The sequence below is a fragment of the Cryptotermes secundus genome, unplaced genomic scaffold (assembly GCF_002891405.2).
Source record: "Cryptotermes secundus unplaced genomic scaffold, Csec_1.0 scaffold100, whole genome shotgun sequence".
Taxonomy (NCBI): domain Eukaryota; kingdom Metazoa; phylum Arthropoda; class Insecta; order Blattodea; family Kalotermitidae; genus Cryptotermes; species Cryptotermes secundus.
In genome coordinates, this window is record NW_019730585.1 from 1,238,241 (window position 1) to 1,264,496 (window position 26,256).

Below are 26,256 nucleotides of genomic sequence, written 5' to 3' on the forward strand. Positions count from 1 at the left end.
TTCCAGTCACAGAGTGCACAGTTGAAGGCCAGCGTAGTGTTCGTGGAGAAAGAGAACACTGTGGTTCTACTAGCGTCCAGCTTTAGTTGTTAACGGTACATCAGTTTTCTGCACAGTTAATATCTGACTACAAAAGAACGTAGCCATCAGTAGAGGTGATATAACGAAATAATTTTATGTCATCAGCAAGAGAAAGAAAGAGGAAGCCTCAATGCTGCTGCATAGATCATTAATGTGTGTATTAAACTACAAAGGTTTTGAAAAATAACATAGAGGAATACAAGGCAGCGCAATGGAAGGCGACGAAATAACTCGAGCGTAACAAGATCTGTACTTACATAACTAGAAAGAGCCGTTAACATAACCAGTGAATAACCAGTAACTAGTAAGCTTATTCAAGGGGACGCGCCATAGCTCAAGCGGTTAGTCGCTGGCTTCCCACCGCGGCGGCTCGGGTTCCATCCCGGGTTCTGGTGAAGTGGGATTTGTGGTGGACAAAGTGGCGCTGGGGCAGGTTTTTCTTCAAGTATTTCGGTTTCCCTTGCCAATATTCATTCCACCAATTGCTCCACAATCACCCTCACCTGTCATCTGGGGCTGGTACAATAGTCCAGAAGTGGCCACAGTAAAAGGGACTTTGTCCCACCCCACTAGCAGTAAAATAACTTATTCAAAGCAAGGTATATAAAATCAAACCAAAGCTCTGCTGAGGTTAAAGTAGACGGAATCAAACTTTTTGAGAGGACACAATGAGTGTAACAGTGTCGAGAGAAGTGCTCGAATTATCAAGCTCAGAAGGATGTAACTAGGATTATCAGTCGCAGGACACAACATAATTCACTCTGTAGTGACAAGAACAAACACTAAGTGACCAGTTATGCGATGGTTTACAGGGCAATGAGTTAAGTAACGCTATCGCGCATGCGCGAGCTCTCCCCCCCCCCTTCCTACATTAGTTGCGTAAAATAAACTGAAATTACTTTCTGAATAGTCCTCGTTTGTGCATTTACAAGGAATACATATTATAATACATAATGTGAAAGTAATGATAATAATTAAATCGTAAGAATAATACGAGTAATAATAACAATGAAACTTATTAACAATTTCAAGCAATGGCATAGTCTTACCCGACCAGAATTCGATCTTCGATTATGCATACCAGGCCAGTGAGCTTATACATGCTAATTTGCATGTAATTTGCGATTAGAAGTAAATTTATATTACCTAAATATGACATTAGCGTCATAAGATGTAGAGGACTAGAAGAGTCAGCAATAAGGAAGTAGGAACTTCTCGTTTCTCGTAACCCAAGTCTCACTTCTGTCTACGTTTGCGGTATCTGCAGTTGCTTCAGAAAATATCATTTTTCTCTTTTCTGTACACAGCAATGGACGTTCAGTTAAACTACAAATGTACGTACATTTGATATTTGCATAGGTTGTAAGTATTTTACCACGTATTGTTCGAATGACGTTTCGGTTAGTAGACCCTCTGTCACCGTGAACTAAAGCGGAAGTTTTCTCGAAGAGACATACGAAACCCTAAAACCTGCTTTGGTAGAGAGAAATGATACTACTTAAGAACAGGAAGTGAAAGGGGGGGGGCTGAAAATGTTCGCGTAAAAAGCCATTAAATATTCAGTACGAAATCCATACAAGAAATTAGCTGGCTTATTACGTGACGAAACTGTTCCGTTTCTTCCAGTATCACTTTGCACATGCTGCATTAGACGTTGCATTGATGCGGTGGCGCATCTTCCCTATTGTTCGTTTCACCCCAACCCTTTCCTGACAGCTCTAACCCTCTTAATGTTTCGATGAGTTCCTGACATACTGAGACATTTGAAAGACAAGAAATGAACTGCAGTACTGTCTTATACTCCTGAATAAATACTGAAGCTTGAGTGCACACAGTTCAGTTTAATGGAAGGAAGGAGGGATGCAAGCCCTTAACATCTCCCCAACATACGCTTCTTAATGATGAAGATATTCAATGGAGGGTTCCCCTGGAAAAAGTGTTCGTCCCTCTTACTCTATGTGTCTTACAATATACGTGATTTCTTCCCTCGAAGCACTTTAGGTTATTACAAATGGAAGTTTCGAAGATCTGCGAGGAAAGTCTATAACGATGCGTTTCTTCGGTAACGTTATCATGGGATCAGACTATTTCATGATGTAATTCGGAAGCATGGCGCATTGAGTTGCGGCATTCCCTGAAACCCTTAGACGATAATTAAAATAAGTTTTGTGCTGGAAATGCAAGGACTAGGTCGTTTATGAGATCTGAAAAGCCTGGTTACGTAGATTCTTTGTTACAAATAACACAAATTTCGCCGTGAACACAACCGTCTTTTTATTTGGGTAAAACTTGGGTTACACTACATGTTTCGACCCTCGAAATGTCATTTTCACATGTTTCCAGTTACACATGATTAATTACTGGATTTCAGTGTGAAATCGTTATATATGTATGTCTCTATGTAAATAGGTATATAGGGATTTCACGTTGCAATTCAGTAATTAATAATGTGTAACTTGAAACACCTGAAGATGACCCTTTAAAGGTCTACACATATAGTGTAAGCCAAGTGTAACCCAAATGAATAAAATGTTGCGTTGACCGCGAAATTTGTATTACTATTTGTACTTAACGCAACAGGATGCAAACTACAGTTCTTGGTTTGTTTAGTTGGCGTCTAGTTATTCACAACTGCTGATCACGCCACCACTCAGGTAATTCGTGCTTCACTTCACACCCTGGAAGCCTGAATTCAATCTCAAGATAGTCAGTTTGGGATTTATGATGGGAAAAGTGACAGCATTTTCTCCTAGCACTTAGATCTTATCCTGTAGACAAAGTGGTGCTGGGGCAGGTTTTCTCCGAGTATTTTGGTTTCCCCTGCCAATCTTCATTCCACCAGTTGTGGAGCAACTGGTAGAATGATGATATCTGGGGCTGGTACAACAGGCCAGAATTGGCCGCAGTACAAGAGACTTAGTCCCACCCGACTAGCAATAAAAAAAAGGTCTTATCCTACAACTTCTCATTCCATGGATGCTCATCTATCATCAGTGGCAGATACTGCAGGGCCTCCTGATGCCACATTGCCAAGGGAGTCGGTCTCAGTCCATTCATACAACTAGACACTTAGTTGTGAGATTTCAGATTCTCAGAGCGGTGACTATGAAGTTACAGTCTTCTGGAATATGACTCCATGTAGTTTGGTACCAACGTTGTTACCTGTCTAACCGATTAAGCGTCGATATGTCCCAGAGAACAGGAATCTTATTTAAAGAAAGCAGTCTTCTGGGATTTGGTGCCCTGTAGATGTGGTGTTAACTGACATTTCGGACGAACATATCGTCTCCATCTTCAGGGTAGAAGGAAGAAAGAAGAACATCCGCAAGCGAAGAAACAGTGAGAGCAGGTGCAAGCGGATTTTCTTTTTTCCTTCTACCCTGAAGATGGAGGTCATACGTTCCTCCGAAACGTCAGTTTCGGAGGAACGTGGCGGCTCCACATCTCAGAAGACTGCTTTCTTCATAGTCACCGCCGTGAAAACCTCAAATCTTACGCAGGAATCTCACTTATTTAATTGGTAAATGGAAAGTTTCCTACTCACTGTTTATGTAGGACATTTCAGCAACAAGTTGTGACACAGTAACTCTGTACACAGGACAATGACACATACTCCTTCACGATCTACGGGCATCCCGGAATCAGGAGTGATTGGAACGACGTCATTCTCTCGCCCATCCCGAGCGGGAAGCCCACTCAGAAGATGACGTACTTGATTCGTGGTCTGGAACCGTCTTCACAATACGAAGCGAGAGTGGAGGCAAAGAACCGCTTCGGTTGGAGCAGATCATCAGATAGCTTCACATTCTCCACTACAGGCATAGGTAAGTCCAAGGGTTCTGTTGGATCCTCGCAGTCTGTGTCACTTTGTGATCTCCTTGCACCTGTACTAGCGCGAGAATGGTCCCGTATAGGTTTTGCATAAACGTAAGATCTGAAATCTGATTGAGATGAAAACAACTTCTTGTAGATATACGTAACTCTTAGGTTTTAAACCTGGTTAAGATAAAAAAAATACTCTATGTAGGTCTTACATAACTCTTTCCATAAATGTTTGTGGTAAGAACGGCTCTTCTTAAATATTAATACGTAATTCGGAGGTGGTAACACCGACTGAGGCCGATCACGGTATCCGAGTGGTCTAAGGCATGCACTGTCTTCGCTCGCTTGGAAGCCGGGATCATGGGTTCGAATCCCACTCAGGGCATTGATGTTTGTGTGGTTTTTCTGTGTTCGTGTACAGGCAGAGGCCTTGCGACGAGCTGATCACCCGCCCAAGGAGTCCTACCGTATGTCTAAGATCTAGTAAAACTGAAGTGAAACGGAGAGTTTCATGGAGGTAGGCCTAGGCCCAAATGAGGGCTGTAGCGCCAATGAAAAAAAAACACCGACTGAGGTATGAATGATGCCTTGTAAATTTTACGGTAGCTCTGAGGTTTCTGAAATTGGTTGGTTTGAGAACGAGTTCTTGTAGATTTGGCTTAACTTTGTAGGTAGTACAGAGTAGAAGGCAATCAAAATCACAACAGACCTTTTTTCCAGTTTTGTCTAACATTAAGCGGAGGAACTGTTTAAGTTTCCCTGAAGATACCCCAACTACACACACATATTAGCCACATGATTTCTATTTACATATCTTGTTCATCACCAGAAGAAAATAAAATTACATTAACTGACTCGGACTATTAAAATTCTGTATTGTATGGCGAGATCCATGAAACTAAAATCTGCCACTTTCTAACTATTTAGCGATGCTGTCAGTAGCTCAGAATATAGAGCGTCGAAAGGTAAGGTGGTAAGCCAGAAAATGAGTGAAAACTATGTAAAAGGGAAGGATACGCTGAGATGCTGTCCCTGAGGGACTGACAGTCACAAAGTAACCTCAGCAAGGAAGATCATTCACCGAAAGCGAAGCAGAAATGCTACCTGCTCCACCGCATGGTCGGTACCCTCCACTTTGGAAAGAGAGCATATGTTAAATTTTGCAGTGCATTGTTACCTATTTGTACCATATTTTTCGATATTCATTGTGTTAGCTTTCTGCCCAGTAATCGAGTTCATTGGTTTCTTTTATTTTCAGGGTAAGTATCGGTTTGTTTACTAAACACTTGTAAAGAGCTGGTTCCTTAACGAAAATATAATGTGCTTTCCTGGAAATAGTAGGATCAAAATTTGTATACATTTTAGAGGTTTTATTATTATTATTATTATTATTATTATTATTGCTAGTGGGGTGGGACTAAGTCCCTTGTACTGCGGCCACTTCTGGCCTATTGTACCAGCCCCAGATGATAGGTGAGGGTGATTGTGGAGCAATTGGTGGAATGAAGATTGGCAGGGGAAACCGAGTACTCGGAGAAAACCTGCCCCAGTGCCACTTTGTCCACCACAAATGTCACGTCACCAGACCGGGATCGAACCCGAGCCGCCGCGATGGGAAGCCAGCGACTAACAGCTTGAGCTATGGCACGGCCCCATTTTAGAGGTTACTGGATTTTAGATCGAAATGCTGATGAGATTATTGGGACCTGAGTGATATGAAAGAGAGTAGAACCCCCATGGCTTGCACTGATATCCATAAAATTAGCCTTATTTTGTCACGTATGTAGCATTCGATAAAGGAGCTTGGTTTGGAAAACTTTTCAGAACGTTATCATTTGGGATAAATAGAAAGGCGGAAGGAAAATATCAAAGAACTTGTACTTGAAATAAGAACTGGCACTGAATATTGGCTGTACATTTTTCAGACGGTGAGTAGTTGGGGTGAAACGGGATGAAAATATTGGCCGATGTTGATAATTTTGAAGTTGCTAAGTAACTACGGGTAACTAATTTCATGGAGCTAAGTTCTTCCTTCGAAGCCGCCAGTTGCCCAGCTAGTCAAGAATTCCCTGCGTTAGGTGGGCCCCGAAGGGTCATTACAAAGAATCGAAGTGCGAGGCTCTTTGTAATTAAATTATATAATTAAATAATATATCTTCAGTTATTTATTTATTGACTTGCTTATTGAACGGTCGAAGTAAGGACGATCAAAAGAAAGAAGCGAAACACATTCATACACACAAACAGAAGACAAAGAAGGCAAATTTTGTCATTTTTACAGTCAAACAAATCAGTTAGTTCAGTCACGCCAACTGTCATGAGGCGAGAAATGGAAATATATATACATACTCGTACATTCATACACAATAATTTAATAATTAAGGAATTCCATTAAAAAACATGAATAAGTCAAAATGTTTTGGATTCAAATACGTCAAAACCCCAACACACAACAGCAGCTGAAGCGCATGTGAGAGAAAGACAATTATTGAGGACTAGAGATGGGGCGTAGAACAGCCTCGGGTATGCCTAGTAGGTACAAATACCAATTCTTTAGTTCGGTACTAACAAATTCTCGATTCTGGAACTGTCGCTAAATAAGAATTTTAAAAAACAAAACCAGTATTCCAGTGCCACACTATCACAAACAAGCATCAGTTCTGCAGCTTATTATTGACATAAATGTAAATTCTCTGGTTCTGAGTCACATCAGTTCTCTAGTTCGATACTAAGTTAAATGAAGTTTCTCTAAGTAACATAAACACAATTTCTGTAATTCAGTACTGACACAAATACGAAACGTCTAAGTCTGTACCGGCACAAACTCCAGATCTCTGCTGGAGTACTATACAGTCCCCAGTTCCGTAGTTCGTCACAAGGAACAACCACCAGTTGTCTCGTGTACAACAAACATTCAGAATTACTGGGTTTCAGACTTTGTCTATTCTAAAAACTAAAAAAAAAAAAAAAAAACGCCTCGTGTCGGGAACTGGATCTCTTTCCGTCCTCAGGCAAGGAGGGACGTATCTACACTCTTTGGTCCCTGTGAAAGACTTCAATCACTAGAAAACCCATGTGAGAGTCGGAGGTAACTTTACGACTGGGAGTTTACCGCCCATCACTTCGTCTTGGCGACAAGCCTCTTGAGACTCACGACCATTAATTTTATTTTCCAAATGAACGGTTGCTGTTATAGTCCTTATGTGACATCCTCTCTCACGAGAAGATGGGTTTGACATTTACAATTGATGCTGGTCCTCGCCAGCCCAGTCATTCTCAAGTCCGAGTTCCACGGGCCTCATAATCTCCTTTTACTGTCTCAGATGCGAGACTCCCTCAACCTTGAGAACCAGGTTCCCGTATTTGTATCCCCCAGGAACAAGGTGGCCCGGTCGTCGGAAACCCCATGCTTACATAACCCATATCAGTATGACAACAGTCATATAAATAACCGAAACCAGGCTTTTTTGACTGAAACCTTATAAAAACTCGTGAAAAAATATATCGCATCATACCAATATTTTCTGTGAGTTGGATCCTCATGGTTGACAAGGGGGATTCAGACGGAAGAAGTGTTCAGACTGGGTTGGCTGATCGGTTTGGTTATGTATGCCATATGGGACAGTTATTTTTACTACCTGCTCTTACTTTCAATTTCCAAAATCCTAGCTTCATCAGAGCCTACCTCTTAAGGAACCTCTTCGTGGGCATGTGAGGCTAATTTCAGTTATTTTCTAGAAGACCGTCTTTGAAACTACTCCTGTATTCACGGAACCGCAATGCTAGAGGTCTGCCTCTTTCGCCTTCTGCAACATTCACAGGGCGCATTCATAGACGCACTGTGCCGCCTGTTGCAGACTTCTCTCCGGCCGGGTTTTCATGACTGAAGTTTGTGTTTAGTTTTGAAAATCGTCCTGATATTTTATCGATTCCCTTTATATTTGAACTTTTCTTCTTAAACACCCTTCACATATGGGATATACACAAAACCCAGACGTTTTCCCTCTTTATTCGGATGACAGCTACCCTTTGAATTAGTAACCGAGTCAAGGAAACCTTGGGGTACCGGTTGAGCTGCAGATCACGTCTCGGGCTACTAATTTTATTAAACAGAACTTGTCGTTCTTGAAATTTTCTGGAAGCTTTATTGTGAAGACTCTGGATTAAACCCCTTTTCAAATGCGGGGGATGGTTAGATTTTAAGTTGAGTTATCGACAAGTGTGGGTGGGTTTCGTGTAAACACTGGTGGCCAGCGTCATCCCGTTCCTCATGACCATAACATCCTGAAACAATAACACTTTCTGACAATATCTATAGTGAACCGGATGAGAGGTCTGCAACTACTGAGGTGCCTGAGGAAACTCTGCAGCCGCTCTGGACCATGAAGCCAGATCACAAATATATTATAAACATAACATACAGTGATAGTTTGTGTTGTGCCGAGTCAAGAGCGAGTTTCTCAAAATACCCCGTGTAGATGCTGCTAACGTTGGGTAGAGCTTCCCACAGTCATGCCACTTTTCTACTGGAAGAACTTATGGTCCACCTGAAAGTGTGTGGTTCTCAAATAAACCTCCAGCAGCTCCATGATGGCTTCGACCTGCAAGACACACCGTTCCGCCAGAGTGTCTTCGTTATGGAGCTCATTTCTGATGACGTGTAGCGCTTCGTCGACTGGCACATTAGTGAAAAGACTAACAAGATCAAAGCTAACGAGGTTATCGAGAGATTTAAGGTTTACAGACTTCATCAACTGTACGAAGTGGCCGAATTCTTTACGAAGGATTCTGATTTTCCGACAAGAGGACTCAGTATCTCATGGAGCAATGAGTTTACCCGAGAAGATTATTATTATTATGCGACAGTTCCCTCACTGGTTTCTATAAGGTTTTAGTCCCGAGTGTTCAGTTTTACTCTACAGATTGCGCTAGCGGTAGGTACAGAATGGTTTCATAAAATTTTCCATTTAATCCTATGCATTGTTTTCATGGACAAGGTTCGTTGGCTAGGTTTGTTGCAAATACGCTTCACCTCTATATCTATTTCAGTTTCACGTCTGTGCATATTTTGTCACCTGGTCGCAGGTGTTTACTTGTATACAGCTGTAGTTATTCTGGTGTTGGTTGGCCAGTGATTTGGATTGGCTCCTTCTAAAGCACCCAAGTGTCTCTAAGAGATCCATTTTCCGAAAGTTCGTGTATTCTAGTGTTTAGAATACCGGACGATGGACAAAGTCCAAACCCCAGCAATTCTCAGTGTTTGTACACCATCATCATCCTTTAGAAATAACCGACCCAAACATCAGTTTTGTTAACCGTTTTAATAAGATTGATATTTTAACAAACCAGCGCCCCTTCTGCCATTCTCATATGACTAATTTTTAAACATTCTCCTCTCCATGACATGTGTGAAATATTAACAATGAATATCAATGTAAAAATATGTATATTGTTTTGCTGGCATAAACCTGTGGCGAACATGTTTTTTTCCTGTAGGTCGCAAAACAGAATAACATTCTTCATTTTAAAATTATGAAATATATTTAGAGCAACAGAGTAGAAGATTAGTTTTGTATTGATTTTTGTTGGTTCGATGGTGCCGATTTATTTTTGTCAGTAGCGTTCTTCCCTATTGTGTTCACACGGCCGTCCTTATACCATGACAGTCTGCGGTTTTACGAGATTGTAGAATATAGTTCATTATTTCAGTGGAATTTATTTACCGAGACCAGTGAGAGGAAAAATATAGGCACTTATAATTTTACACTCTGTCTCCCTTTGTTTGATGTAGTTTCAGTAAGGTGTACTTTTTCTGCAGAACATCACATTTATGGCAGATGTAGAGACTAAATATTCACAGCAAGAAATTGGATAAGTAGAAATTCTAATTCAGCTTAATACCTGTCGCCTCTGGTAGCAAGAGGAGTTTTTATTTGTTTTACGTTGCTTTGTATTATTCCATTAAAACTGCTATATCAGTTGTTGTATGGATTGAACCTTACAAAGTTATATAGCGTCACAGTGTATTCAGTAGGGCATCACCTGTACTAATAATTTTCGTGGCTTTTTCTCAGGCCCTCCTGTCCAGCTCTCTACTTCCGTATTAGAATATGCCACGAATGTCTCATTCCACATAATTCATAGCCTCTCCTTTCGACAAGGCATCGTTGAATGTCGCCATGCAATGGTTATCATCCCTTTTTATATGGGAGGTCCTGGATTCGAATTTAAAGCACTAGACTGTCTATTCTGCATGAGGCCGTGAAGCAAAATGTTGGGGTTCTCAAATAGCTAACAAATTTGCCTCGTGGTATAGGACATTTCATGAAAATTGTAAAGTTATTCAGCTTTCCAGAAAATTCCTATTTTCTTTAAACTCGAAGGCCCATTCCCGCGTTCAGAAAATCACGTCAAAGGACCTCATTCTTAGGCAAATGAATGGATGAATGTCACATGTGTAACATGATTTTAGAAGGTTTTAAGGTGTGAGACAGGCCTGTTCCTTTATAAGTTTTCTCTTCGAGAGAATGAAAGAATTTGAAATGTAGGCTATTTCAGCCTCCCTGGTTCGAATCATATGTTAAGATGCAGATCGGTCCTACCGACCATACCATTACCTTTACCGTTTTCCGGTAATCCAAGTAAAATGGAAATGCTACTGTTGGGTGTTGCCTTTCACAAACTGGATTCATTCCCTGGCCAGCCTTTTTCCAAAACCGCACATGGTGGCGTTACGGCAAAACAGTATGACTGGCATAGGCTTTAGATTAAAATCGTTGTGTAGTGCTCGAAGTTTATTTGAAATATTTTACTAACAGCCTCGGTCAAAGGAAATTTCCGCAAGCATAATTTTGATATACTGTTAATCGTACTTGAGTCGCGGAAACTGTCACGGCACTTACGAGTAACAGCACTTCCAAGGAATAAGATTCTCAACAGCGATGCGTCTTCTGAAACATTTTGCTTCACATTTTTATTCTTCTTCCTCTTTGATAGTTTTCTTTGCTTTTGTACAACTCCTTTCACTTTAAGCCTCTGTGTCTTTGTCTCTGATGTGTCCCTACCTACGTGTTCGTATCTATTTTTCTGTCCCTGTACTTGTCTCTATCTGTCTAGCGTTCCGTACATAATGCCTCCTATTTTTCTAATGAAAACTACAACAGATACAGAAAGCATAACAACGCAGTTAAATAGAGCAAGATTTCAGCTACTTACAGTTATTTTTACACATAATCACCACCATTCGTTATGCACTTTTGCCAGCGATGAACAAGAGCCTGTATGCCGCACCCGTAAAAGTCTGCGCCAGCAGAGGCTAGCCACTTTCTTACAGCTGCAATGACAGCATCGTTATCTGGAAAATGTAGTCCACGTAGTCCATCTTTTATAGGCCCAAAGGGATGGAAGTCTGACGGTGCTAAACAGGGACTATAAGGTGGATGTGGTAGGACAGTCCAGCCAAAATTTGCAATGTGCGCGGTGGTCGCCAAACTGGTATGGGGTCTAGCGTTATCGTGTTGCAAGCGAAAGGTTGTCTGCTTCTTTGGCCTGACTCGGGAAATGTGGGCTTTCAGCTTAGTCAGCGTCGTCTTGTAGCGTTCAGAATTGACAGTCTCACCAGGCTCCAGGAAATCCAACAAAATCACACCCCGCCTATTCCAAAAGACCGTGCACATCAATTTCCTTGCCGATGGCTGTGTCCTGAACTTCTTTTTTCTTGGGGAGTCCGGATGTCGCCACTCCATGGACTGTCTTTTGGATTCCGGCTCGTAATGGTGACACCACATCCATCTCCGGTGACGATGCTGTCCAGAAACTTGTCACCTTTAGCCTCAAACTGGTGCAACAGGTCCTGACAGACTTCCATTCGATGAGTTTTGTGGTCCTGTGTAAGCATCCGCGGGACCCACCTGGAACAAACTTTGCGACAATCCAGCTTCCCCAACATCGTTTCCAGTGCATTACAGCCGACATTAAGCCGTGCACACAGTTCCCTGGTCGTTATCTGCCGATCTGTACAGATGAGCTGATCGAGGCGCTGTTCATTGTGAGGCAGCTGAGCAGGGACGCCCAGGGCGTGGCTTGTTGTGCACATCACTTTCGCCACTGTTGAAACGCACTACCCACCGCCTCACTGTGCTGACATCCGCTGTATCATCTCCGTACACCTTTAGCAAGCGTCGATGGATGTCAATGGGTAGAATTTATTCGGCAGTGAGAAATTCAATAACATCTCTGTTTCGCACGCACTTCTATATCAGATTCCATTTTGGTAGACTGCTCTGCTGTCGCTATCTGTCGCACGACAACCAAACTAACAGTACGTTGGCGGGAAGGTTCAACCTTTACTACAACAGCACCAACATCCAGCTCAGACTTTACATATTAACACAAAAAATATGAGGCATTATATACGGAACGCCCTTCGTATCTATCTATTTATGTATCTGTTTGTCTATCTGTCTGTCTGTCTATCTAACTACCTACCTACCCATTCATCCATCCATCAATACCTGTCTGTGTGTCTGTGTGTTTATCTATCAAGCTATCTGTCTCTCTCTTTATAGAAGTATATAACAGGAGCCAGTTTATGACTATGTACGATATATGAATATGTATGTATTTATGTCAAACTAGTAGTGCGCACGTTCTTACACGAGTGGCAGCTCTGTTTTCGAAACTGTGCCACCTACGACATAGAGATGTAACTAAAATGAATATTCTACAGAAAATAGGGAGTGGTATAAGGGTACGAAGGGAATAAAGGAACGGAGAAAAAGGGATGAAGGTTAGAGCTACAAAACAAATGATTTCTCCTTCAATTTCAACACAGTTTTCCACTAGCGTTTGTTTCAGTGCACAAACAAATAATTTGAAACCTATCTTGGCTTCAACAGTTACAGTACTTCCCGGTTTACTAATCCTTTCCCAGCCCAAAGACAGCAAATGTTGCCTGTGAATTTGCACCTACTATATACAGTAGTAGTGTAAGTCCTTGTATAATGGATTCGTCTTCAGTGAGATGTAATGAATTAATACAACGCATAGATTTATGACTTTCAGATTAGTGACCCTCTTAACTATTCAGAATTACCAAGAATTTACCCATGACCAAGAGCATTTCTTTACGTCCTATCCTTCTTTTCCCTGTATTTCTTCCCATCTCATTTATCTGTCCCAGTTTTGGAAGTACTTGTATATACATGCCTAGGCAGCCTGATTAATGTCACCTGTAAGACACTGAGTGTAACCTAGACCTGTGTGAGTGCTTAAGTCAAACATATAGTCAATAATGTACCGTCTCCAAAAATAAGTACTTAGTTATGAAGTTTGCTTAAACTGCGATCCACGAGGCCAACGTTCTGCTGAAGAGTTGACTCCCTTCCTTAAATATGAGTTACTATTTGATCATTTTTGGCGAAGTGTATAAAATATGTCTGTCCGAATATTCACCTCCGAGACTTGTCACTAGATTTCAATGAAAATTAACATCCGTGTCTTATTTTATGATTGCAATTTTAGTATTTTATATAAAGCTGAAATCGAATTTGTTCGAATTTTTCTGGAGCTATTCTCCTTATAAGTTACTGCTACGTGACTCTGTGCTTTAGGTTTCCAATTTTTGTTCAAAATATTTTCAGTGTGGTAGTTATTTAACGAAATAAAATGGATTGCATATAATTTCTGTCTCTCTGCACTGTTATATTTATAATGCGATAGATTTCCAATTATGCAGTTATATCTCCTTTTTACATTATGCCCACATTGCAGTTGATTGGTAAGCAATCTTCTTTCATATTCGTAATTTTCTGTGCTCAAACCTCGACCTGGAGACTGGCTACCCTGACTGAGGTTCTTTGCGGTTTTCTCAGTTCCTCTAGAGAAATGACGCTTCGTTCTACATGCCCTGACAATCCACGCTGTATAATCTGAGCTACTTAAAATATCGTTGTCAGATGAGAAGTACAAAACAGTGCACAAATCATCATCACATTCTCTACGTATGAGTATGGTTTTCATGCTTTGTATTATGTATGAACATCTGGTAAGTAACATTTAATTATATTTTCTCGTTAAAAGAGAATTTTGGCTGAGTTGTTGAGTTTCTGTGCATATCCTTACTCACACCCTGTTGTACTCATTCTCATGCATTAGTAGAATGAGTGATTATCCAACTAGCAACATAAATACAACACTGTAAACATTTGCACTGTATTCGAACCAGGTGCTGAGTACGTCTAGGCAGGTATCACAGGGACCGTAGTGGTGGGAGCTGTGTGTTTTCATATGACTGGTTTTTTAGTTATTCGTTTCTCGGACAAACTGGGCTATGGAATGCTTGTGAATAATGAATCATAAAGGATGCGGAAGGAAACGGTGGCCATGTGTTCTTCGACAGTGAATGTCTTAGTTAAGTGCTTAATGATCTTGCTTCATATTAGAGAGGGCCCCGGTTTGATTTTCGGGGTTTATGGCTGATTTCGTGAATTTATTTATTGCCTTTTAAGCAAGATCTGTAATAATAACTGAAGTAGGCCACGATTGTTTCCTTCCAAATCCTCCCTTTTTAATTCAACATTCACAATAATCTTACAGTTCTACGGTATATTAGTTTACAGGTTATTAACGAAAACGTGTGTTGTAGATATGCATCCCTTCATTCACCACTTATTCCTCAGACAGTATACACTAGATATGTACATGCTGGGGGGAAGATAATAAGGAACTGTAAAATAGTGTTGTTGCTTGTACTGTATTTGTTCTGCTTGTCTCTTTGTTGATTTGTGACTCATTGCGTTTGTTCTCTTTCTCTTTCTCCTGGCACTCCACCCGGCAGAGAACTCCCTGTATGAGCCCTCACCCGAACCCGAAGTTTTGGCAGGTCAGTCATAAACACTCTCTCACTCTATCTCTGTCTCTTCTTTTATTTCTTAACACACTTCGCCTTTTATTTCCTCACATTATCAACTATGTGTTTTGCTTGATGCATTTTGTTTAATTTTTAACTATTTGCTATGTTTAATTTTTTAAGTGGTAAACTTTTTCATGAATTTGTGACCAAATGGCATAAAATAAACAGGTGTTAGGAATTTTATTGTTAGCAGTTGACGGAAATATTCGCCCACAAGGAGGGGTATTCAGTTAGAGTAAGAATGTCTTCGTTTCCTTTTCCTGTTTCCTGGGCTAAATACAACTTATTAAGTACTTATATGTCATGCATTTAATGTTTTAACTATGAGGGTATTGTTTTTCTCTGGTGAAATGAGTTTTCTCAACTTTATTTGCAGAAAAATATTAAATTGAACAAAAAATTATAGCAACCAGTGTTCGTAATTACAGACTTTTGAAGGTTGGGGAGAGGACAGTCGTTGGTTTAATCAAAGTGCATTTATTAACCATGATTTATTTATGAAGAAAAATAATATTTTAAATGTTATCATAAAAATGATTATGAATACTCATTTTAACTCTACCGAATCACACTCATATCTTTACAGAATTAAACCTTTTGTCAGCGTATTTCATTTCAATACATGAATACATTCACTGTTGTACCCATATTTGCAATGCTGTTGATGTTTTATTTCTTCTGACAGATGGTATCGGCTTACTTATGCACCCTCTGCATTTGCATACCTGCGGCGGATAAATATAGGGAAGATTCATAGAATATTTATTGAATTTGTGTAGAATTATGGCATATTACGTTAATGCAAATATTTTTGGTGGTTTCCATTTATGTATACCTTTTATATGAAGTACACTGAATGGCTTCTTCAGTGATGTCACCGAAACATTTTCAAATTTGTTAAATATTTGAGAATCGCATTTAAATTTGAAGTGTAAAAATTAGACCAATTGTTTGGGTAACATGAGCTGTCTCTACTCCAACTAGTTAGACGCCAGTATTTCAGAATATTGTCAATTTTTATGTTATTATTTGTAAGTACAATATCATCCTAAGATATTTCAGCATAAATCGTTTAATATATATCAGAAACATTTCGAAATATCAGTTAAAATATGTTGTCCTGAATGTTTGAATATTTTACTGGCTCTCATGAGGGTGGGAGTGAAATTATAAATAGGTTTACTCACTATTCCCAATTTCAACGAGAATTTTTGAAGTACTGGTAGCTGTTAGTTCTGAATTGTCTCTCGTTCAATACACAAACTGCTAAAGACAAAATTCAAATTATTATGAACCAGCAATTTGTTTTGATTTTCCCCATATCTGAAAATTGAACACAAAGGACCTGAAGCAGAAAGTTCTCTCAATTCCTGAACCTTCATTTTCAATTTTTTTTAAACAAAACTACACTTATATGCAACTAATAATATAAGAGCCCCACAAAATGCACCATTATGTAACGCTGACAGTAACTCTGTATGCGTAATTTATATAATCTGTAGATAACGCGAGTTACCACTTTAAACACCTAAATGCAGCATTCCATGAAAGTCTTTGAATGACGCAGATATTGCAGATTTGTGAGAATGACGTATTTTGGTTTCTGGAGATATGCTATTAAAGAAATGCAGGTAATATGTTCAAAATTTCGAAAAGGAAATGACAAACTAAATTGAAAATATACCCAGTTTAAAAAGGGGGCACGCGGTAGCGTAGTTGGTTGAGGGGCTATGCTACAAGCCGGAAGGTAGCGGGTTCAAGTCCCGATGAGGTCATTGGATATTTTTCAATCGACCTAATCCTTCCAGCTGCATTAGGGCCCCTTACCGCCATCTTTGAGCCAATTGTCTAGATAATGTGGGACCCTCAACGTCTCACAACCCTATGGGCCTTCACGGCCTGTTACAGGGATAGGTTTACTTTACTTTTTACTTTTTCACCTTGGATTTATAATTCTAAAATATTTATAACTTAATACGTTTGTTTCATTAACTTCCAATGTCAGCTATCAAAAAAACTGTTAGAAACTGAATAATGTGTTATTTGTATTTCTCTTGTCAACTTCATGGCACATTTACTGAAATAATGACAAAGTAGAGCATTTGAAAGAGAAGAAGAATATTCCGAAATTTGATGTTAGTTGTCGATGTTTTAATGTTATAACTATATCCTTCAAATATGTAATACTTTTACCAAGCAGAATGTTCAGGTTTATTTAGAGAGAAAGTTCATCGAAATCAATTAAGAGTACAGAATTTTTCAGATTACAAGTTCTTTGCAATTGAGTTGCTATTTTTCTCTTTTCATTAGCCTTTTGTTTATGCAGACAGAAAAATAATAAAAAATCCTTTGAATTTAGTTAACAACAGGAAAAGGAAAGTTAAACTGTGACATTCATTATATGATTACATGATACAGTAATGATGATTGTATATGTATATATGTACTTTTAAATTTCTCCGAGTCCGGGCGTAACGACATGAACTAAATTTTGTATTGCAGTAATGAAATATGTATAATATGGTAGAACTACATGTTTTTCTTACACATCGTTGGTAAACTATCTGAAGTTACATCACATTTATGTTTCATGTTTTGTGTGTTTGGACAGAGCCCGAAGTGCGTGATTTAGGCATGACGGCTTATAACAGCATGGCGTCGTCGATATGTACTGTGGTGCCACTATTGTTCACGGCTCTGGTAGCAGTCACGTGGTCCTAGACGCTAAGGTGACAATATTATAATAATTATTATTCTGATAATTACTTTGTGTGGTATTATTAAATGTGCATGTTCTAATTCGAATTAAAATCGCGGAATATCATGCCATATACAATAAAATATGTGAAATAATGAAATTCTTGAATTTAAAATTAAGATAAAACAACGTATCGTTAAGATCTGCGGTCTCTATTTTAACATTTTTGATGTGGAGTTATTGAATAAAATACAATATATAATACATTGTTTTATGGTATGTTTGTTTGTATGTTCCAAATTATATTATTATGAAATATAATCATTTCATTTAAATTTGTTAACTTTTGTTTGAAAAGATTTCAATACAGTATTATTAATTTCACAGAATGCGGAAAAGTACGCCTATATCTTGAAGTATGTCATGTGTTGCAGAGTACATTACAAATGAATATCAAGCCCTATGGTCAATACCGATGTTATTGTGCCAGGAGGGGTGCGGTATGGAGTACCTGTTCGAGGAAATATTCCTATAGTAGTCCCTTCCCGAATCAGTGAAACACATTTCTCTTTTATAATCAAACAAAACATTTAGCATTTTTTTAAATTAGCAGAAGAATGACACAACTGATCAGACTCAATCTGGTAGGATTGCAATTACCTCTTCTGTCTATAAAAGTTGTCAAGCCTGGTTGTGACCAAAACAAATCTCTACTTAGAAAATGCTGAAAAATACATGGACACCATGTCTCCTCTCGTCACTGTAGAGGTCTGTGGTCAGCCAGCTCTCGTCTAGGCCACCTAGGGTTGTCGGCTCCCCTTGGAAGATGGGTCTCGGTTCGATCTTACAAAACTTGTGTCTACTAAAGAAGTGACCCTCACTTCCATTCTGACCAACCCTAATAGTAACAACGGTTTTCCCCAAGGCCCATTGTAACAGAATTTACAATTGGATAATCACTCTCCATCTCGTTTTCTCTCTTTAAAACTGACCATCTGTGTTCTGTAATTTCATGTGAGTTAGACTTTACTCTCACCGTTACATGCGTCGCTAAACCTGCTGTACAGGAAATCAACGTGGCCTAGACTTGCTGACTTGGCTCCTTACACTCTCTTAGCCAGCATCCTACATCCTGTGGGTTTTGACTCTGCTCAGACACAGCGTGTTTGCTGTCACCGCTACCTGCGTCGCTAAACCTGCTGTACAGGAAATCAACGTGGCCTAGACTTGCTGACTTGGCTCCTTACACTCTCTTAGCCAGCATCCTACATCTTGTGGGCTTTGGCTCTGCTCAGACACAGCGTGTTTGCTCTCACGGCTACCCGCGTCGCTAAACCTGCTGTACAGGAAATCAACGTGGCCTAGACTTGCTGACTTGGCTCCTTACACTCTCTTAGCCAGCATCCTGCATCTTGTGGGCTTTGGCTCTATTCAGACACAGCGTGTTTGCTCGAATATATGTATAACATATAATTTGAAATATTCAGTTAATACCTACTACTAAATGTCCCTGTCCCTTCTAAGTACACACCAACATACACATATTTGTACATAACAAATAAAGGCGAAAAGTAATTTCATAAGACAGAATCGCAAGTCTTGCAGTTTGAAAAAGTATGTGCTGCAAATTGAACGCATATAACTTTCGTTCTTATAGTACTTGCAAAAAAGGCCTGCATCAAAACATCGATTTATTTATGAATAGACCACATGCAGTGATCGCGATATAATAGTGTAAATTATAATGATTTTCCGTTTGTTTGCAGAATCCTTCAGTGTTTTCAGTGATGGAAGTGAAAGAGACCATTTTAAATTAAGGAGATGACTGACATTTAAGTGGAGAGAGAGAGAGAGAGAGAAGGAAGGAAACAGCAAGCTGAAGGTAGAGAACGATGACTGTGTTAGTAGGTATTTGTGCATACGTATGATCATCGTGCCATAAACTGTGTTCTCATCTTGAAAACCTCAAGTATTTTTAAATACATAAAGAGTTTCGTATTAAGTAGAAAATCATTAACAGAAAAACCTTCCTTATGTGGATAGTGGTAATTTGACAATCTCTTCTGTAAATGTGATGTCACGATTGCAGGGATGAGATAATTTTTAAATTCCGTGTTTTTTAATAGTACATGGGATGTGATTCTAAATAGAGATATGTGGCATTTGAATGAATTAATGAAGTGTCATGAACTATCTGGATGAACACATGTATCTGTGATTGGTTTTCTCCTTTCTTTCACAAAAAATCTGGGAGAGATTTCTACAGCCATTTGTATGTTTGTGTGAAAATGTAGTTTCTGATGATATTATGTGAATTTGTTATTAGTTCTTTGAACAGTTACAAGAAATCTAATGCAAAAAAGAGTGAGCGCTGTGAAGAAAGCATTGTCAGCAAGGTAAATGGATAAATGCACTTTTGTTTGTAAAGTATCCCTTCAACTGGGGCCAAGCAGAAACATGAAATGAATGTATTCAGTTTACTTATTTCATAAAAATAAGTACCTTAGGTCATGTATCACGTATGTGTCATTTTCCCTAAATCATGAATGTAAAGTAAGCCAAGAGAATATTTTCGACAGAGATTATAGAGTGTATGCAATGAGCCCCTGAACACTGACGCTAATTATTAAAGTTCTTAAGCAGTTTCTAAGCGATTTGGCCACTTGTTGCAGGTACATAAATCGGAAGTTGAATTCAGAGCTTTCACATAACTTTACAATAGGTTACCACTCTCTTGCTTGCTCGATGTTTTGATTGTTTACCGACAGCACTCTCATTTGAGCCAGTATTCTGAGTTATATATATTACTATTAACAGCCGGATGCTCAGTCAGTATAGAGGGCAATGGCTAGACGACCATAGAATCAAGGTTTGATTTGGGGTATGGTTTGAGACTTCCAGCCTATATCTAGTGGGTGTACGGTTTCTTCTACAGAGATTGACGCTAACCACAGGCTTCCACCAAATGCTTAAGGTTAAGGAAGACTGCATATACTGAAGAAAAAGTCAAGGTTCATAGTGGGCTGTAATACATATACTTTACCTTCCCTTTCATTTTGAGTGTCATGAATAGGAAAGGATAAAATGAGTTACTGATTCAATGTTTGACTTTCTGAACATAATCCGTCATCCCGTTTTATTTCACTATGTGATATTAGTTTTAATGAACTTATTATCGAAATGTTTAGATTGTGTTTTTCTTGTATGCATAGCTACTAGTGTCTCTTTTTGGTGTCATATTTTGAACTTGCATACCAGCAGATGCTTGTAGTAACGCTGATGAAACTAACAGATTATTTTCTTTTGTTTGAAACATTTTTGTATTTCTACAACAGATCACAATTCACTGACATGTTAGATAACTTTGTTTAATTTCTATACCGGTATGTAATGTTTGTGCTAGGTCTGTAAATATAAGAAGACACAAAGTCTGTAAGAAGTTTCATACTGAAGGCTTTCGAAGTACATGGTCACTCTATCATAAAGTTCTTTTTATATAACTTATGTGTACAGTACCCAGTTAAATTTTATATGTTTTAATATTTAACAGTTTGACAGGAGATCGTTTGAAGAAACTGACTGAAGGGATACTTCATTCTTTCATTTGTAACTTGTTGCCGAACAATCACTCTTTGGAAACATTTTGCTCTCCAGCACAATGATAATTTTAATTGACCTGTGCATACGTCAGGACGTCAACATGAAGAAAAACTCCTCCAGCAAAGTGTGTCATATCTAGCCGGAGTTAATGGAATAGTACAATCAACGTTTCGGAATATGGAGTTGAATTTTCAATACTGTCCCTAAAGCTTCACTAGCACAATAATGTGTTTGACTGTGCCATTAATTTGCAGAAATTATCTGATATCATGTAAAAGAAACGAGAAACTCTGTAACAACTCGTTAGTGTCATTCGTGAATGTAAGATTTTTCCGCAAATGTGAATATATTTTTTTGGGCATAGCTTGTAATGAATGTTTCAATACAATTTCTGGATTATGATATCAACATCAAGCGACGAATAATAATATTTTAAAATGACGAGATATCTGTGGATGTTCTAATGCGATAATACATTGGAATCATCCTCTGAAGATGATGTGCGCATTTTGAAATATCTGACTGTGAACAAATATAACGCAGTGATAGCGTATTATGCTCGCCGGAGTGGTTGCCCTAGGTTTTATGTGATCAGAACTAGAAGTTACCAAACATCATTTGAGAATGTATTGGTTTCAATTATGATTCGGAATCTCATCACATTCTTAACAAAATATACGTACGTTTATGTAACACATGAATGTTGCTAAATAAGGATGTGTTCTTATTTTTGTCTTCATCGTTTCTATTACCAGAATCTGATTTCTTTACCAGTTGACTGAAAGTATAAAGCAAAACAGAATGACCCCAAAATGAAACCAGAAATCTTTCAGTATTGGCCTGGTGATTATCATAAATCATTGTTAAATACTTCCCTTGTCAGTTGTGAACAACTATAGCTTTTTATGATACTTGTATAGTGGTAATACCCCTTGTTTTTCTGCACTGCATTAATAGACACACTCCCGCTATTAAATATTTAATTTCCCATAATATCTGGCGCGAAAACGAAAATGTAAATCCTATAATCGAAGATCCTTTCACATTGTTTTGATGCTACTGATTATCCCACATCGAAGATTACTGTCTCCTTGAATGTGACTTTGTATAATTTATAGTTATGTAGCAACATTCCGTAGGACCGTTCTGCCTTCATCTGCAGGAAGATTGGGGCAGGCGATCCTCCGAAACTTTGGTACCTGCATGCCACCCTACAAGGCATCTTGTCGCAAAAGATTGAAATCATCATATTTATTTCCGTGACAACAGCAAACCTCACATATCCCACGCTTCTTTATGCTCATAAACCAGAGTTCGATCTGATTAGGTTCCTTGTAACAAACTGTGTTACTCATACAGGCAAATACATGTCTCTTTACATACCTTTGCAGAGGTCACCAGAAAGAAGTTTACGGGGAAGTTTCATCAATCTGAGTATCTAAGTTTAAGTTTAGTTATCAGAACCATTCAACAGATTTCGATTATATTAGTAGTAGGAATTCACAACAAAATTTCCTTAGCAAATTTAGTTTTGACTTACACAGATACAGTATTGCCTGATGTTCGGTTTGTAGCTCCAATCGAGCTGTTCTTTTTTTCGCAATTGGCGTATCGTACAAGGATTTGTTACAAGATATAAATTATGTATCTCCATAATATGTTGATTTATAGCTAAACTTTGCATTTTTAATTAATAACAACAAAATCGTCGTGTTAATAAACCACAGATTTATATCTGAGTTTGTTTTTTTACATTCTGTTAATGTTTAATAAATGAAGTGGCTATTATGCAAGCAAGATATGAGTAACTCGCTTTTAGCTCTACATTTTTCACATACACTGCTAAGTATTCTATATGTACATTTAATAAAAAGAAATACCATATAGCTAATGTAAACTAGACTTTGTAGAACTGTGAATTCGATTTTTTTTTTTGTTATTTGTACCCAAATATGAAGATGTTGTGACTGTTGTAATGTGTCTACCTGACGCTCCTCGTGTTACCATGACAACCAGTGAACATTAAGGCACGAAATGTATAGTGGCTTCGACAAGTGGTGGCAATGATTATATACCACATGTATAACAAAACTGCATTTTTGTCAATAGTTAACATATTGAAGCAGATAATGAAAAGTTGACAAAATATAATGGAACATAATATCTTTCCCATAGAAATATGTGAATGCTAGACAAGTTGTTTTAACAAATCAAGAGTGAAGTGTTGTTATCTCAGCTGTAAAATAATGACCTTTTCCAGTCTGAAGCATCAGTAATTTGTAGCAATACATACATGTTGACACCTTTGAGCAGTTAAGTGAAGCCCTACTGCCCACACCAAAGCTTTTTGATGTTACCAATTTCCTGGTTGATGAAGAAATTCATGACGGTCCTTTCGTGCTAACATGAGCCACCAAGCAATCTGCATTTGTATGAATGATGACTGCGTCTGACACTTTTAATCTTCAAATAATTTACCAGCTACATTGAAGTTATTTTTATAATCCATATGTGAACATCTTGCTATATGTGATCATGTATTGTGTATGGCTGTAAATTATACCTTCTAATATATATATTTCGCATCAGCATATTTACAGGTGTGGCTGATAGTGAATTGTAAATGTAATTTTATCCAGCACTCATTTAAATCACTTGCATAATATTTGATTTCATCTAAACAATCGAACTTCACAACGTTACTACTAAAAATCATCTTAAATTTTCAACATAGACAAGCTGCATTTTTTAAAAGTAAAAGTATTTGTCTTTCCATCCAGCCATGTCTCACAGCCATAAATGTAGTTTAAGTTCTGGAATGGTCAGATATACCATCGCTGTCAAAGTATGCTAGTGGTTTAAGTGCGGTTTTTGTGATTCAAGTAAATTTTTATTCACACTGAGTGACGTCTGCAGTCATCAATACATAATACCAGTAATAATATTCTTTTGTTCTATAAGTGTAATTTTATAAGGAGACTCTTTGTCAAATTAAATATTGTTTTAAATTGTGTGTATATGTGCAATGAAATATATAATTTGAACATATAATTATAAACATTTATATGTTAATTAGCGAAGTCACATTAGACATAGATACCTTCACTTCATGAATATTTAATATAATAGAACTAGTATTTCTAAAGCTATTTTTATATGACTTAAATTTATTTGAACATTGAAGTGTCGGATATTTGAGTACAGTTAAATCCTGATTGATATATGTGCTTCTAATGTGTGCTCTTACCACCTTGCATCTGTATACTAAATGTGCAGTCAACTTCAGAACTTTTAAATGGAATTGAGAAGCCATGTGAATATAAATATGTTTATATTGTATTTAATGTTCTGTATTTTATTTAACATTGACCCATTCCAGCATCCAGCTGAGGCTTATGTATGTATGTACACAAGGAGGAATTTTCCGTTCTTCTGTTCTCTAAATTGTGTATTTTATCCAGCTAGTCCTTGGTCATCCCATTGTTTATTTATAGTCATTCCCATGTCCAGTTTGCTGTATCCTCAAATTTACTACTTTCTCTTTTATTGTTTCTGCCTTCACATCTCGTCTAATATAAGGTTTTGGATTTTATCTTTTATCATTTTATTCTTACCACTTCATAGACGTTTTATATTTTCTCCTTTTGTCTGTTTTAGTACATATCCACATTTCCTCAAACAGTAACAGGTTATGTAACATGTAACAATAATTGACTTCTTACAAAACACAGATGTGAAGAAAATGAAAAAAATATTTAAATTTTTAGGCATTTTTTTCTTATTATCTACGTGTTTGTACAAGGCATCCCTCTCACTCTCCTGACCGCATTTTTAGTTTTGGAGTTAAATGTTGGAGAACGTTCATAGTTACCCGGATTCTAATGTTGTAAACATAAACTACTAATTTTTGTGTTAAACTAGAAGAATACATTTTGTTTCATCCTCGAATGTGTTGGGTGGGTGGCGAGATATTCATGGGGCAAAACCACAACGACGAATTCAGTAAATTTGAAATTTGTCATCCTGGTAGAGTAGAGCATTAAGAATTTTGCCAGTTCCAGCACTAATTTATTTTAGACTTCTGGTAAAAGTCTAATTAAAGCTGTGGATGTATGAGTTTCGTCCAAACCACATGGTGTTGTCTGGTCTATAATATTTGTCACATACTTATCATTCTTTAAGTGGTTCAGTGATTAATTACTTACCAAATATTTACTGGCAACTTAGGTTTGAAGCTCGCAGGACCGCTGAAAATATAAAGTTTTCTTGTGTACCAACTGCATCAATTTTAAACAGTATTTGGGACTGCTCTGAAACATTGAAATTCTTCATCAAATTGAAGCGGCTGGTCGCTCAAGAAGGTTCTGTCACTTTTCTTACAATTTTGCCTTCATACTTATTGGTTCTTCATTCATTTCTTTCTTTCTTTCCTATATCTGTCCTCTCCTTCTCTTTCTGTCTTTCTCTCCTTCTCTACCTTCCTTCCATATTGTGTCTTCTATGTCCCGGTTTAAAAACACTGATAATTAATTAGAGATAATTAGCCAACTACTTCGTTAGCTAATTGATAGTTATGTAGCTACTTCTTGCACGAATAAGCTGCCAGGTTCTGATACTATATCCTATATCACAAGCGTAATTTTGCCCATGAGAACCTGTCTCTAACAGATGTACGTATCTCGAAAAATCGTTTGTGTCAAAATAACTTAATTTTAAATTATTAAAATATTTATGCAATTTAACATATTGTATGTATGACGCATCCTCGAACCTAAGACTTCAGTTCTAGTGCAGCATTCTCAGTGAATCTTTAACTGTCCTATTTCATTTTATACTTCGGTAATTTAAAAACTCTCTGTACTGTCACATGGAGAGCAAACGACTAATTTGGAAGAAAAGTGCTTTATAACAAGATGGTGCTCAGGAATTTTCGTGGTGCGACTAAGGAAATTCTTTAAAACCGTGATGTTACCCGGATTCATGGACGAAGTTCGAATCCGAGTTCTCCTGAACATGAATCCTAACTGCTTTTTCGCGATATTGAAATTTACGACGTTAGTGTCAGTAACGTCATGAAGCAACTACTTTTATGAAAGCATGGAACGTGATCCATAAATCTGTGTTTTATTTCTACAGAACCTCC

The 26,256-nt window shown here is 38.1% G+C and overlaps 1 protein-coding gene across 2 annotated transcripts in view; it reads left to right on the forward strand.

The window, feature by feature from the left end:
- Nucleotides 1-24,458, forward strand: part of LOC111866356 (limbic system-associated membrane protein) — a 434,138-nt gene extending 409,680 nt beyond the window's left edge. The window contains exons 8-11 of one of the 2 annotated variants that reach the window (XM_023855221.2): nt 3,680-3,905; nt 14,741-14,785; nt 17,427-17,544; nt 19,280-24,458. In XM_023855221.2, coding sequence (XP_023710989.1) covers nt 3,680-3,905; nt 14,741-14,785; nt 17,427-17,536 — 381 coding nt within the window. In that variant the 3' untranslated portion in view covers nt 17,537-17,544; nt 19,280-24,458. The remainder of the gene's footprint in view (nt 1-3,679; nt 3,906-14,740; nt 14,786-17,426; nt 17,545-19,279) is intronic. The other variant, XM_023855222.2, reaches the window with a different exon arrangement.
- Nucleotides 24,459-26,256: the final 1,798 nt, after the last annotated feature.